We start from the raw sequence: 16576 nt of genomic DNA, 5'->3' as shown, positions 1-16576 counted from the left end.
AGTTATTGACCAACCGTCAGGTCAAGATGGTTGAAAGTCGAGGTCAATGATAAAACCACAAAAAAGAACGGGGCCAAATTTCATAAAGCCATCTTGACCGAACAAGCTTGGTCAATAAGGGATTTATTACATGGCCAACAGGCGAACTTTTCTTGCAGGACCAACCGGGGAAATCCCGAGGGGGCAGGAAGGGCTTATCTTGCTCTCTTGGGTAGCCAATCAGAACGCAGGATTCGCTTCATCTTGCCCGCTGGCAGATTCAGCCATATAAAAAGGCGCAGTATTACCATGTAAAGATTCGTCATCTTTTTTCAGTTGTTTTTATTTCAGTCACGAAATTCCCATCAAAGCTATTGAAATCCTTGCAAAAATTCTCTCTTTAATGCAAAAGGAGATGACTTTTTCTTCAAGCTAAAATATTCTGAGATCATACTTCCTTTCCAGCTCTTTCTAGCACTGCTTTCTAAGAATCTGGTTTTATCAACCAAACTTTATCTCTAACGACCTTATCCTTGTTTCGAACCCACTCATAATAAAGCGCTGACCTATTTGCAACCAGTACTCTGCCATATCCAAAATCGTTCTCGTGAAAACGAGACCACTCCACTTTGAAATAGCCCTCGAGGTCTAATGCGAATCCTGCTGATCCCACTACGATGTGTGTGGTGCCTGTTCCTTCACTTTGACATGTATGCTTATAAACTGCGCATGTCCTTTCGTAGGTGTGGTAGTGTCCCCAGAAGGCTAAATCCACTTTGTATTTGTGAAAAAGCTCTTCCAAATAGTATTGCATTCCAAGAGATACAATGTAGTCATCTAGTAGGGAAATTGTAAAAAAAAAAAGGTAACAAGTTAGCCTTTTTTTGTTTTAAGAGTGTTTAAAAAACAATAAAAATAAGCAAAAAGAGAATTAATTTATTTAGTCAACAATCAATTTCTAATATGCAAGTGTTTGAAGAGCTAACAATAGTAGTAGGGAAGGCTCCCAACTAACCTCTTTTCTGGCAAAAATTACCGTTAGCGAGGGTAGTTCAATGCTGTGGAACACATTAACGGCGTTGAAGTCATGAAGTCGAGAATGAAACGCGCTTCTGAACCTTTATGTAAATTTGCTATTATATTTTGTTATTTCCTTGACGCATTTTTATACCAGGTACCAGTTTAATGATACTTGACCAGCAGAAAGGTCGAAAGCCAATAGTTCTTTTTTTGAGAAATTGTAAATGCCGAGACTAGGAATGTGTTCGGATAACTTGAACTACTTGCACAATATGACATCACGTTTTTACCACATTCGACGCACGTATAAGAAATGTAAAAATAAAAATGTTCTAGAAGTTTTAACAATTTTAAAAAACTTTTAGAACATTTTTATTTTTACATTTCTTATACGTGCGTCGAATGTGGTAAAGACGTGATGTCTCATTTTGCAAGTAGTTCAAGCCAAATAAGTTCTGTTATCACATAACACTCCACCCTTATTACCCTCACACTTCCACTGTCTTAGTCTCTCCACCACCTACGCAATTCAATGGTTTCCATCCACCATCATCACCACCACATTTTTGTTATTTCCCTCCACTAACACATTTTTCCACCACCACCAAATTTGATCATTGTACGTTTCTGGGAAAGTGCCCACCTACCCCTTCCCTCAGCCAACATTAACACTTACTTCTCACTTAGAGCAAAATGTTGGCCTAGGGGAGGGGTAGGTGGGCAGTTTCCCAGAAACGTATAATGATCCCAAATTTCTACCACTCCCCTCACGTCTTTTATTGTCCCCCCAACCCCCCTTCCCCCTCTCCACCACAACTGCTTCACCACTACCACAATTCTACTTGTTGCTTTTCACCGTCACTCGTTAGCACGAGCTGAAAGAGCATATTAAAATTAGGTATCTTGTAAATTTTCAGCCGTTAATCTCAAAAGTAGACTTGTTGCAGCGGCCGCCGAAAATTAGAAGAATTTGAATCAGAAAACAACTCTTGCCACCCAGCCACGCTTGAATGATTTTCCATACAACTCCTTACGCATTTAAGGGCTCAAAGTGCCTGTTATGAATTAAAGGAGATTTGAGCTAATCAACTAAAACAAAAGGCTTATTCACTTCTTTTGTTTTATCCCCTCAGCCTCGGACCCAGCTTTGAATTTCAATAATTTGAAACTGACCCATTAGACTACCGCCATATTTCTATTGTCCCACTCTAAAAGGAGCCTATTAACAGAAGCCTTCAGATATGCTATAGCCTTGAGTCAACCCTTTCTCGTTTCAATCTATTTTTAGAACCACAATTTTCCGCCAAAAACTGTCTCCGCGGACGTCCGCACTGAACACAATCGGTCCGTGCTTCTACAAACGTTAATTCATTTCACACTATTTTACTCATGACATAATTGACTTTCATGAATTCTTGTCCTCGCCTATGAATTTCCTGCCGGACACCGATCTATCATGGACAATATCTTGATCCCAAGGATAGCAAACTGCATACAGTTCCGACCCTATAATACGGACACCTCTGAAATGCAGTCACTGCGATACGTCATTGTCGGCATTAAAAAGAACCGACTATAATTCCAAAACAAGCAACGTTTCGGTGTGTTTTTCGTGTGCTTCGTAAAGTAAGAGGTCAAACCAGAAAACGATGGAGGAGGAGGCGGGAGAAAGAAGCCACGGAGGTTTTTCAGTCTTTCCTCTTTCCCTCGCCCATTCCTTCATGGAATTTCCTGGTTTTCTTGTTTGATCTTGTTTCTGCTTTGCGCGGCTGTTCCCCTTGCTTTACTAATCACTAACGAAAGATACACCGAAAAACCGCCAGAAAAGCAGACTTAGCGACCTTTTAAGTCATAACCGGTCATTACCTAGTAATTCCTGACTGGAATACATCGGCCGGTGTCCGCCGAGCACAACCCATGGTGTCTTCTTCCGATCAACTTGTCTCAGGTCATTTTCTAGCCACTTGTACTGCCTCGAACCCTCTCTGTAATCATGCTCTGTGCTCATCATAATGAAGTGCACGATTCCATAATCGTAACTGTACCTAAAAAATATCTTATGGTTAGTAATATCGTATGGCTGAAGATCCGATAATTGTTTTAGCCGGTAACATTAAAGGTAACCCTTTGAAGATCTAAACGCCACCAATTATGATAACAGGCTTAAAGCAGTCCGGGAAACAGTCCTCTCAACGTGCTTTGATAAAGTCAACCTAACAAATCCTCCCTGCATGGTAATCCAGTCAAGCGGTGAGGGAATTCTTCGTGAGTTAATTAAAACTTCTTAATTAAAAGCCTCTAGTCCAGTACTACTTTGGAGAAATAATTTTCAAAAGACATTTTATTTCAATTCGCTATTCAAGCGGAGGAAAAATATGTACATGAATACCTTTGGAAATGCAATATGATCATGAAAATAAAGGGGAGCAGTGTTCTTGTTGATTAAATAGAATAAAAAAAATTTTATCACATCAATCACGAAATCCAAAACGAAACTGTGACCCGTGACTTTATTCTTCCTCATTGATGTTGTGGTCTCCGAAGTCCGAAATGTCACATGTCTCAACCCCCTACCCTGTTGCAGGCCCAAAGGAGAAAGACTAGGTGAAGTCACCGGACGCCAATATAACGCTCGGAATTCAGACGTCTTTCTACCACGCGTCCCCCACGGGTTGGTGGGGGGGGGGGGGGGGGGTTGGGTGGAGACGTATGACATTTCAGACTTTGGTCTCAGCTTCTATTCGGCCATTTGATTGTTTCCTCCAGTTCTTAATTTTAATCGTTGAAATATAATATACAAAGACTACCTGTTTAGACTCTAATGTAAATATTTTTAACAACCTCACCACCACAGAGCATTTCCATTGTCAGGCATGTGGAATCGATAGTACATGGGTACCCCACACTCTCCCCCTGAGTCATCACCAAAGTTGCCCCACCAGGGGTGCCAGCCCTCACCTGGGGCGCCACTGGGGTCCTTGGAGCCTCCTGAACTATGGTCTTGCTCGTGATTGCCTATGCCCACCATATATGGCATTATTGTTGCATAAGGCTCAATGAGTGCGTGCCACTGTTCCCAGTTGTAACCCTGTATATAGAACACAGGTAATATCAAAGCAAAACCACATCTGCCCAAAAATGCAATAGGGACGAGTAATAGAGAACTTTTGATTCTAAGACGAGGATGACTACAAGGATGGGATTTTCTCAATACTAAGTAGTGCGCGCGCGTGAACCAGCGTCATTTTGGCGGGAAAACATGATAGCTGTCGTTATTCTACTATTAGAGAGTTTAAGCTTCACGTATACGGCAAACGGTAAAAGTCACATTTAAGTTGAGAGTTTCTCCAAAATAGAAAATGAGCAGATAACGACCGCTTAAAACAATTCTTATGGATAAAAAATTGCTTGAAACTACTAATTTAGGTGTAGAAATAACGAACAGTAAACGACAGATAAAGAGGAAACTTGGTCAGGAGGTACAAATTCGCGTTTGCCATTTGACGTAAACGTGATGTTTAACCTCACTATTAAGGGTTTAGTAGTGGAAACAAGTTATCAAATGTTACAATTCTGATCATTTTGCAATCGAGAGAGGGTTTAACCTCCTTCAATAAAAATAACCGCGCTAACGTTTCTGGCAACAAAAAAAGTAAATTGGAGCTTTCCGGGATGTCTTTTTGGAGAAAACGCGAAAAAAAAATTGAATTCAAATCTAGTAGTCGTAGTCGACCTCGTATTCAAATCTTAAGTCTCAAACATGACTGTCAGTCAGATGCAGTGATGAAAACAAAAACTGTTGAACTGTTGAAGTAGTTTCTACATGTCCTGTTTATTATGCGAAAGGTACTGGCCAGGTCTGTTACTTAGGGTTCGTACAGGTCATGGAAAACCTGGAAGTCATGAAATTTACGAATTTCATTTTCCAGGCTTGGAAAGTTATGGAATTTAATTGTCAGTCCTGGAAAGTCATTAGTTATTGCGGATGTCAAAGTAAGAACAACAATGTAGGATGGAGGAGAGTAATCAAACAGAGCGAATGACACGCATTTTGGTAGACACTGGAGTTTGTGTCTTTTAAACTGAATTAGATTTTTAAAAAATACCCTAAAACAAGGATAGTTTTGAAACTTTTTGAAAGTAACAGTTAAACCTAAGGTCATGGAAACTTGAACTGGAAAATGTCATGGAAAAAGTGGTGGAAAGTCATGAAATTTGAGGAACTCAAGGAGTAAGAACCACGTTAGTAATTTATGGTCTGTGCACCAAGTCCTGCGCCTTTTGGCATGAATTGTACACAGAAAGGAATTGTATTCTTCCTACCTTGTAATTAACGCAAATGTACCAAAACAAAATAGCAATTACTAGGGAGTTTAAGCAGGACGTTTTTGAGCGACGCAAGTCAACCGGAGGTGAGCCTTTTTCTCTTTTAATAGCCTTGACGATACCATATTTGTATTGCTAAGTTTTTTTTAACTCTTAAGAGACGATTTTTACGAGAATTTACTCAAAATCAGGCCGAAGAGTGCAAAAACTCCACTTCTGGTTGACTTGCGTCGCTCGAAAACGTCGCTGCTTAAACTCCCTACTAGTTTCACGCGGCTGCAGCGTTCTACTTACAAATCCAACTGCGTATGAGATATCTCCAATATGAAAAACAAATGAGCGGCCCTTAGCGGCTTCTTCAATCATGTACTTTGCTGTATCATGCGCGCCGGGGACATCGGTTATCCCCATATCACCGTAGACTAAAAAACTGAATGATTCATCCGAGCCTGTGATTGGTTGGGCTCGAAATTTGCGCACCTCGCTCATGATCTGAATAAAAAAAGACAAAAGGGAAAGAAAAGAAACATGGTATTTAATCTGCTAATTATTATTAACAGTAAGTTACATGAGTCGTACTAAGCTCTAGCGTAGCGTGGTAAAATTAAGTCGAGCAAAAATGGTCCTCTAAGATCTATAGACCTAAATTTGTAAACAATACTACGCCAGGGAGCGACTCACAAAGTCACTTAAAAATGGATGAATTAACAGTCCTCAATTTATTGCATTTAAAACCATTAAACAGGACTTGCAACCAACAACGAACCTTAATAGATCCGTAGGAGTAAAAATAATCTGAAGATGAAGTGAGATTTGTTAGAAGAACATCGTGAATGTAGCCAGGATTTCTAAAGAAGCTGGTGAAGGATGCTGGCGGTCCACACATATCAGTCTTGGTGTAGGTCTTTGAGATTCCCTTGGCTGTGAGAGGTAAAGACGGGTCTTTTCCATAACGCACAACTGGAGTGTCATCTAAATTAAGAGATAAAGACTATTTAGAAAAAGAAAATCGTAGCCTGCGTAGCTGGTGTAGCTGTTTGTGCGCGTGTGAGAGTTTTGGCGGGAAGCCCAAAAAACTTTGCTATGTCTGATCACCTAATGGTCAGGAGAGAGTTAGGGCTAGAAAGGTCCGCGATATTTTTAACCAAAGCGCAATCGAACCCTGTCATCGCGTGTTAACTACCCAAAGGCTGTAACTCGAGACAACTTTAATCAACTGATAAATTGAGAAAATCATGCTAACAGAAGAAAAACAACAATTTTGCACCCAATCAACCGACATAGCCGTCAGGAGACAAGATATGTTGACTGTGGAGGACGTGGAGTAAGTGGTTGTACCTCAATAAAACCTCTTGATTTGGGGGCTTTGGGTCCCACTCATGAATCCTCTTGTATAGATTGCGTGAGCAAATTGCAAAAGAGTTTCCCTATGAAACCAAAGGAAGTAGAATGAAGTCCCCATTCATTTCCGTGTTTAGCTGGGTTACGCAATCTGTACCGGTACGTGTAGAATCTACCGGGCCTTGTTGCGGGTGAGAAGTAGTAAAATCTACATACAAACAAATTTTTCGGACAGAAGATAAAATATCACACCTGCAGACAACACCTTTTCGATCACCTGATAGTCAGGAGATTGCCGGTCAAGGCCGGCCTGGAATGTTAATCATTAAAAGCCTGACTAAGCAAAAAAAATTACTTGACCTACTGGGGACAAAAGCAAATGTAACAACCAAAATTCGAACCTGTTCCGGCCTGTTCCGGACACCCTCAAAACTCTCATCCGTGTTGGATCGGATTGACCCACCACAAACCGGCTTTGTTAGAGATTACATAATAGAAGTGGAAACAATTTTGTACCCCTGAAAACCTTACCTGTTCCAGACACCCACATAACTCTCATTTGTGTTGGATCGCCTGTGAGAGCAATGTGTCCTTGTAAAGGAGCGTCAACGCCTCCCTTAAACTTCAGCAGGTTGCTCGTTGCAGCATGAATGTAGTTCTTCTGATAGTATCGAAACTCACAGCTCGACCTCATGTTGTAAACATTGACCTGATTCCTTCCATACCCAGAGGCATAATTCGCCGACACAGTGACATAGAAATAGTCCAAATACTGGCTTGCTTCAGCATCATTTGGGCAGTAAAACGCAATAAAGTCGCTTTTGTCTGGCTGAGGTATTCCACTCCACGAAATGATCACTGCTGCACCGTTCTCCACCACGTCCGGACTAACTTTCAGCGTGGAAGCCGCCGCAAATTTCTTGACAATGGGACGCGTAAAGTTGATGTGATTCCGTTGATCTCGGACATCCAGAATAAGTCCTTCAGAATTGATCCGTTTGAAAAATGTAGGAATTGGATGGCCTTTCTTTGATTCTGTCACATAAATGCCAAAAAGCAAATAAAAACCCACAACAGCCCAACACGGTGCCATGCTTTTTCTAATGACCTGGAGGGTGGGCTTCCTTCCTTTATAGCACATATTGCGTGACCTTTTTTCTCCCAATTCCGGGTTGATCTAAGAACTGTCACGCAAATAAAGGGGAAAAATAAACCATAAAAGTAAGTCAAGTTCCTCATATTTTCTTCAGAACCTTCATTTCGCGTGGAAAAATGCAGAGACGCTGATAATAGAGAGATTTTATAGAGTCACATTTAACACAAATTGTACCACGTAACCAAGTTTTCTCTTTACTTGCCGTTTACTGTTTATTATAATTACTCGGAAATCAGTGGATTCACGCTATAGTTTGAAACATAAAAATTGCTTCAGCTGATTTTATCTCCTTATTTTTTATTTTGAGAAATTCTCATCTTGAACCTGACGTTTGCCGTTTGTCGCAAAAGTGACTCTAAATCTCTCTAATAATTGTTTGACTTTATTTAGTCTGCTCTGTATTCCTTGTTTTTTTCTTTATAGATCAGGAGTTTCAACGAATCAAAGCAAGGAGAAATCAAGAAATTATGTAACAAGGTTCTTGGGATACTGAAATACACTTTCTTTCTATTACAAATGATGTAACCGGGTGGGAGCTTAAAATAAAGTGAAAACAAGGTTTATGAAATGGGAGCAAAATAGTGATGCATTTCCTTTCCAATAAGACTTCTTTCGTAAGCTAGATAAGGTCATATGATTATATGTCTTTGCGTACAGAGGATAACCAAAACGTTGCACGGGTTCTCAGTGCTTTTCAATTTTACGTAACAAAGTGAGAATAGACTGACACGATTAAGTATGTACTTTGATTCACGTGACCATCACGTGGGGCTGGCGGGTCTGTAAATATGAGTTATTGACTAACCGTCAGGTCAAGATGGTTGAAAGTCGAGGTCAATGATAAAACCACAAAAAAGAACGGAACCAAATTTTATAAAACCGTCTTGACCGAACAAGCTTGGTCAATAAGGGATTTATTACATGGCCAACAAGAGAACTTTTCTTGCAGGACCAACGCGGGAAATCCCGAGGGGGCAGGAATGGCCAATCTTACCCGCTTGGGTAGCCAATCAGAACGCAGGATTCGCTTCATCTTGCCCGCTAGCAGATTCAGCCATATAAAAAGGCGCAGTATTACCATTTAATGATTCGTCATCTTTCTTCAGTAGTTTTTATTTCAGTCACGAAATTCCCATCAAAGCTATTGAAAACCTTGCAAAAATTCTCTCTTTAATGCAAAAGGAGATGACTTTTTCTTCAAGCTAAAATATTCTCATACTTCCTTTCCAGCTCTTTCTAGCACTGCTTTCTAAGAATCTGGTTTTATCAACCAAACTTTATCTCTAACGACCTTATCCTTATTTCGAACCCACTCATAATAAAGCGCAGACCTATTTGCTACCAGTACTCTTCCATATCCAAAATCGTTCTCGTGAAAACGAGACCACTCCACCTTGAAATAGTCCTCGAGGTTTAATGCGTATCCTGCTGATCCCACTACGATATGTGTGGTGCCCATTCCTTCACTTTGGCATGTCTGCTTATAAACTGGACATGTCCTTTCGTAGGTGTGGTAGTGTCCCCAGAAGGCTAAATCCACTTTGTACTTGTGAAAAAGCTCTTCCAAATAGTATTGCATTCCAAGAGATACGATGTAGTTACCTTATAAGAGTGTTTAAAAAGAAAATAAAAATAAACCAAAAGAGAATTAATTGATTTAGTCAACAATCAATTTCCAATATGCAACTGTTGAAGAGTTAACAATAGTAGTAGGGAAGGCTCCCAACTAAACTCTTTTCTGGCAAAAATTACCGTTAGCGAGGGTAGTTCAGTGCTGTGGAATACATTAACGGCGTTGAAGTCATTCATTTTTATTTTTTATTTTTTGTAATATCATAGGTGACGAATTACTTCTTAATTTTAGCGCGAAATTTCAGCGTTAATTTGAAATTTCACATGTGAAATTACAAAATTGCCATGACAACCCTTCCGTACATCTCAGTGTCAAGATTGCGACGAAGTTTTAAAATGCCGTGAATGAAGATGTCAGGGCACAAAAAGACGCTTTAGAAAACCTGAACACACAAGAGAACATCAAGATGGATTCTAACAGGTATTTTCCGAAAAAGTCTGGCAGATTCTGAACTTTATAAGCCAAATTTAAGGTATAAACATTTAAGAGAGTGGAGTTCTTGATCGATACGATCCAGGATAAACATGTCAAAAATCCAAGATTGCTAACGTAATTCGTCACCCATGATATTAATAGGTAATCAAATGGTATATTCGTAAACTTAGAGAATAATTTCACTTGCGTTTTGTCCAAATCCTAATAATTTCCCTCGCCTTTTACTTATTTCCTTGACGCATTATTGTACCAGGTTCCAGATTACTGATACTTGACCAGCAGAAAGGGCGTATTAATTAAGACGAAAGCAAATAAGTTCTGTTATCACATACCAATCCACCCTTATTACCTCCACGGTTCCATTGCCTTAGTCCATAACCTACGCAGTTAAGCGGTTTCCATCCACCATCATCACCACTACATTTTTGTTATTTCCCTGCTCTAACACATTTTTCCACCACCACCAAATTTGATCATTATACTCTTCTGGGAAACTGCCCACCTACCCCTCCCCTAAGCCAACATCAACACTTACTTATCACTTAGGGCAAAATGTTGGCTTAGGAGTAGGTGGGTCAGTTTCCAAGAAAAGTATAATGATAACAAATATCCACCACTCCCTTCACGTATTTTATTGTTCCCCCCTCCCCGAACTGCTTCACCACTACCACGATTCTACTTATTGCTTTTCACCGTCACTCGTTAGCACGAGCTGAAAGAGCGTATTAAAATTAGGTATCCTGTAAATTTTCCCCCGTTGATCTCAAAAGTAGAGATTGCAGCGGCCGCCGAAAATAAGAAGGATTTGTATGAGAAAAACAACTCTTGACAACCTTTACGTGCTTCGTAAAGTAAGAGGTCAAACCAGAAAATGATGGAGGAGGAGGGGAGAGAAAGAAGCCAGGGTGGTTTTTCGGTCTGTCTTCTTTCCCTCGCCCACTCCTTGAGGGAACTTCCTGGTTTTCTTGTTTGATCTCGTTTACGCTTTACGCGGCTGTATCTATTACTTCACTAAACACTAACGAAACATACACCGAAAAAACGGCAGAAAAGAAGGCTTAGCGACCTTATAAGTCATAACCGGTCATTACCTAGTAATTCCTGACTGGAATACATCGGCCGGTGTCCGCCGAGCACAACCCAAGGCGTTTTCTTCCGATCGACATTTTTCAAGTCATTTTCTAGCCACTTGTATTGCCTCGAACCCTCTCTGAAATCATGCTCTGTGCTCATCATAATGAAGTGCACCATTCCGTAATCGTAACTGTACCTAAAAAATATCTTATGGTTAGTAATATCGTATGGCTGAAGATCAGATAATTGTTGTAGCCGGTAACATTAAAGGAACAGTTTAATCGAACTCTTGTAGTAACCCTTTGAAGATCTAAAGTCCACCAATCATGAAAAATAGGCCTAAAGCAGTCCGGAAATCAGTTCTCTTAACGTGCTTTGATATGGTCGACCAAGCTCTCCTCCCTCCAAGCGCCAAGGGAATTCTTGTGAGTTAATTAAAACTGGAGAAATAATATTAAAGAGATATTTCATTTATATTCGCTATTCAAGCGCAGGAAAATATGCATATGAATACGTTTGGAAATAAAATATGATCATGAAAATAAAAGGGAGCAGTGTTCTTGTTGATTTAATAGAATAAAAATAACTTTTTATCACATCAATCACGAAATCCAAAACGAAACTGGGACCCGTGACTTTATTCTGCCTCATTGATTTTGTGGTCACAGTAGTCCGAAATGTCACATGTCTCAACCCCCTAACCCGCTGGGGGCGCAGAGGAGAAAAACTGGGTAACGTCACCGGACGCCAATATAACGCTCGCAATCCAGACGTCTTTCTCCCCCGCGCCCCCCACGGGTTGGGGGGTGGAGACGTATGACATTTCAGACTTTGGTCTCAGCTTCTATTCGGCCACTTGATTGAGGGGAGAGAGGTTAAATTCTGAGAAAGTTGAGTCATTTTGTTTTCTCGAATTCTTAATTTTAATCATTGAAATATAATATACAAAGACAACCTGTTTGCACCCTAATGTAAATATGTTTAACAACCTCACCACCACAGAGCATTTCCATTGTCAGGCATGTGGAATCGATAGTACATGGGTACCCCACACTCTCCCCCTGAGTCATCACCAAAGTTGCCCCACCAGGGGTGCCAGCCCTCACCTGGGGCGCCACTGGGGTCCTTGGAGCCCCCTGAATTATGGTCTTGCTCGTGATTGCCTATGCCCACCATATATGGCATAACTGTTGCGTAAGGCTCAATGAGTGCATGCCATTGTTCCCAGATGTAACCCTGTATATAGAAACACAGGTAATATCAAAGCAAAACCACATCTGCCCGAAAATGCAATAGGGACGAGTAATAGAGACCTTCAGATTCTAAGACGAGGACGGCTACAAGGATTGGATTTTCTCAATACTAAGTAGTGCGCGCGCGTGAGCCAGCCTCATTTTGGCGGGAAAACGTGATAGCTGTCGTTACCTCAGATTTAAGTTGAGAATTTCTCAAAATAGAAAATGAGCATATAAAGACCGCTTAAAACAATTCTTATGGATAAAAATTGCTTGAAACTACTCATTAAGGCGTAGAAATAACGAACAGTAAACAACAAGTGAAGAGGAAACTTGGTCACAGGGTACAAATTCGCCTAGCGAGAACAACAATGTAGGACAGAGGAGAGTAATTATACAACGCGAATGATACGCATTTGGGTAGACACCGGAGTTTGTGTCTTTTGAACTGAATTAGATATAAAAAATAAACTAAAACAAGGGTAGTTTTGAAAATTGTCGAAAGCGACAACTAAACCTAAGATCATGGAAAACTGGCAAATGTCATGGAAAAAGTCGTGGAAAGTCATAAAATTTGAAGAACTCAAGGAGTACGAACCCTGTTAATTTATTTATGGTCTGTGCAACAAGTCCTGCACTTTTTGGTACGCATTGTACACAGAAAGAAACTGTATTCTTTCTACCCTGTAAGTAAAGCAAATGTACCAAAACAAAATAGTATTTACTAGGGAGCTTAAGCGGCAACGCTTTGAGCGACACACTTATACCGTAAGTGAGCCTTTTTTCTCTTTTCATACGCCTTGATGCTACCAAATTTGTATTGCTAAGTTTCCTAACTCTTAAAGAGACGATTTTTACGAGAATTTACTCAAAATCAAGGGCGAAGAGTGCAAAAACTCCACTTCCGGTTGACTTGCGTCGCCAGAAAACGTCACTGCTTAAACTCTCTACTAGTTTCACGCGGCAGCAGTGTTCTACTTACAAATCCAACTGCGTATGAGATATCTCCAATATGAAAAACAAATGAGCGGCCCTTAGCGGCTTCTTCAATCATGTACTTTGCTGTATCATGCCCTCCAGGGATATCGGTTATCCCCATATCACCGTAGACTAAAAAACTGAATGGTTCATCCGAGCCTGCGATTGGTTGGGTTCGAAATTTGCGCACCTCGCTCATGATCTGAATAAAAAGACACGAAAGAGAAAGAAAAGAAACATGGTATTTCATGTAAGTTACATGAGTCGTATTACTTAGGTCTAGCGTAGAGGTAACATGAAGTAGAACAAATTTAAAATGGTCTTCTATGGGATCAATTTAAGTCAAGTTCTGGGAAACTGCCCACCTACCCGGCTACCCCTCCCCTACGGCATCATTTCTCCCTAAGCGAGAATTAAGTGTTTTAAATGTTAGCTTAGGGGAGGGGTAGGTTGGCAGTTTTCCAGAAACCTAAATTTGATCTCTTCTATGAGATAGGGGTTTTAGAATTCCGGCGGCATAGACCTAGATTTGTAAACAATACTACGCCAGGGAGCGACTCATAAAATCACTTAAAAATGGATGAATTAACCGTCCTCAATTTATTGCATTTTGAGCTGTGTCACGAAATTCAGCCAAATTAGGAAATTACAAAATGCCCATTAAATTAAGAGAAACATAAAAAATAACCGCTTAAAACTTTAAAGGAAGGTTAAAATGACATAACGGAAACAACAGATGCCACGGATGGGCAAAACTGAAGAAGATTGAAACGGATTGAAATTAGGGTTTTTGAAAACTGTTCAGTCTAACAGTTTTTCAAAGTTGATCCCTGCTGCTTGCAACTTCAAAAATAATGCTCAAGAGACATATTTGTTTGTCTCGGATCTCTGATTTTGCCATTTACATGTAATTTCTTTGCTTACTTTAAGTTCCATAGCGATTGAGGGCGAGTAAACAAAATGAACTGGACTGCCGTGACACAGCCCCTTTAAAACGCTTAAACAGGGACTTGCAACCAATAACGAACCTTAAAAGATCCGTAGGAGTAAAAATAATCTGAAGATGAAGTGAGATTTGTTAGAAGAACATCGTGAATATAGCCAGGATTTCTAAAGAAGCTCGTGAAGGATGCTGGCGGTCCACACATATCAGTCTTGGTGTAGGTCTTTGAGATTCCCTTGGCTATGAGAGGTAAGGAGGGGTCTTTTCCATAACGCACAACTGGTGTGGCATCTAAATTAAGGGATAAAGACTATTTAGAAAAAAGAAAATCGTAGCCTGCGTAGCTCCCGGGCGTAGCTGGTGTAGCTTTTTGTGCGCGTCTGAGAGTTTTGGCGGGAAGCCCAACAAACCTTTCCATGTCTGATCACCTGACGGTCAGGAGAGAGTTAGGGCTAGAAAGGTCCGGGATATTTTTTAACTAAAGCGCAATCAAACCCTGTCATCGCGTGTTAACTACCCAAAGGCTGTAACTCAAGATAACTTTAATCAACTGATAAATTGAGAAAATCATGCTAACAGAAGAAAAACAACAATTTTGCACCCAATCAACCGACATAGCCGTCAGGAGACAAGAAATGTCGACTATGGAGGACGTGGAGTAACTGATTGTACCTCAATAAAACCTCTTGACTTAGGGGCTTTGGGCCCCACTTAATCCTCTCGTACAGATTACGCAAGCAAATTGCAAAAGAGTTTCCTAATGAAACCAAATGAAGTAAAACGAAGTTCCCGTTCATTTCTGTGTTTATCTGGTTTACGTAATCTGTACCGGTAAGTGTAGAATCTACCGTGCTTTGTTGCGGGTGAGAAGTAGTAAAATTTACACATACAAACACATTTTTCTGACAGGGGATAAAATATCACACCTGCAGACAACACCTTTTCAATCACCTGATAGTCAGGAGATTGCCGGTCAAAGCCGGCCTGGAATGTTAATTATTAAAAGCCTGACTAAGGGGCCGACCATTTAACTCTTGATGGGGGGGAGTGGGTGATTTTGACAAAAAAATTTCCTGCAAGCGCTTGTCGGAAGAAAAAAATTGCACGCAGCACAAATGTAGTAGAAAGCTTATGGGAAAAAAAAGGGAAAAAAATATCCTGCTCACCAGATTCCTAGAAAAAAAAATTCTTGATGACCAGAAATCACCCACCGCTACCCCCGCCCCGTCAAGAGTTAAACGGTCGGCCCCTAAGCAAAAAAAATTACTTGACCTACTAGAGACAAACGCCAATGTAACAACCCAAATACGAACCTGTTCCAGACACCCACATAACTCTCATTTGTGTAGGATCGCCTGTAAGAGCAATGTGTCCTTGTAAAGGAGCGTCAACGCCTCCCTTAAATATCAGCAGGTTGCTCGTCGCAACATGAATATAGTTCTTCTGATAGTATCGAAACTCACAGCTCGACCTCATGTTGTAAACATGGACCTGATTCCATCCATACCCAGAGGCATAATTCGCCGACACAGTGACATAGAAATAGTCCAAATACTGGCTTGCTTCAGCGTCGTTTGGGCAGTAAAACGCAATTAAGTCGCTTTTGTCTGGCTGAGGTATTCCACTCCATGAAATGATCACCGCTGCCCCGTTCTCAACCACGTCCCGACTAACTTTCAGCGTGGAAGCCGCCTCAAATTTCTTGACAATGGGACGCGTAAAGTTGATGTGATTCCGTTGATCTCGGACATCCAGAATAAGTCCTTCAGAATTGATCCTTTTGAAAAATGTAGGAATTGGATGGCCTTTCTTTGATTCTGTGACAAAAATGCCAAACAGCAAATAAAAGCCCACAACAGCCCACCACGGTGCCATGTTTTTTCTAATGACCTAGAGCGTTTGCGTGACCTTTTTCTGCCAATCTGGGGTTGATCTAAGAACTATCACGCAACGAAAAAGTGTAGACCACCTGCCCTTCCGTCTGGTTTTATCAACCATACTTTATTTCTAACAACTTGACGGTTTTAAGCTTGGTCGAGTAATTGTAGGCGAGGCCAACCGCATTACCCTCACATAGACGAAGTATAGCCTACGTAGCAGGCAGTGGAAGTAGTGGGCGAAAGAGAGAACGGGCATGCGCGAGGGAGACACGCGAGGGGTAACCCCTCGCGTGTCTCTTTCTCGCGCGCCGGATTTTTCTTGTGCCCACTACTTTCAAGAGCCTGCTACGCAGGCTACAAGAAGTAGTAAGGGACTGATTTTTCTCTTCTAACTAAGACTGTCATACCACCTAACGCAGCATTAACAAGACGCCTAAAGTCGTTTCCGTGGAATGCGTTGGTCTATGGAAGCATAATGGCGTTCTAAACAAAACAAAACATCCGCTTGCTTTATCCAGGGTCGAACCCAGGGTTACAAAGTTCAATAAAGTTCCAATGTTTTAATCCAAGATGAAA

At 40.9% G+C, this 16576-nt stretch overlaps 2 protein-coding genes across 2 annotated transcripts; both read right to left on the bottom strand.

Annotated features, from left to right (window-relative positions):
* Positions 1–333: 333 nt before the first annotated feature.
* Positions 334–7759, bottom strand: LOC140934879 (uncharacterized). Its single transcript, XM_073384441.1, has 6 exons — positions 7198–7759; positions 6092–6297; positions 5620–5817; positions 3846–4087; positions 2866–3044; positions 334–816 (listed from the first exon to the last, which is right to left on the bottom strand). The coding sequence occupies exons 1-6, from the start codon at positions 7757–7759 to the stop codon at positions 464–466; spliced, it is 1740 nt and encodes a 579-aa protein (XP_073240542.1). The 3' UTR covers positions 334–463.
* Positions 7760–9041: 1282 nt separating this feature from the next.
* LOC140934932 (uncharacterized) lies at positions 9042–15997 on the bottom strand. Its single transcript, XM_073384487.1, has 6 exons — positions 15434–15997; positions 14206–14411; positions 13182–13379; positions 11959–12200; positions 10982–11160; positions 9042–9424 (listed from the first exon to the last, which is right to left on the bottom strand). Exons 1-6 carry the CDS (start codon positions 15993–15995, stop codon positions 9072–9074), a joined length of 1740 nt encoding a protein of 579 aa, XP_073240588.1. The 5' UTR covers positions 15996–15997; the 3' UTR covers positions 9042–9071.
* Positions 15998–16576: the final 579 nt, after the last annotated feature.

The sequence above is a fragment of the Porites lutea genome, chromosome 4 (assembly GCF_958299795.1).
Source record: "Porites lutea chromosome 4, jaPorLute2.1, whole genome shotgun sequence".
Lineage (NCBI taxonomy): Eukaryota > Metazoa > Cnidaria > Anthozoa > Scleractinia > Poritidae > Porites > Porites lutea.
Note: the sequence above shows the minus strand (reverse complement) of the source record. Positions and strands in the feature narration are given on the sequence as shown.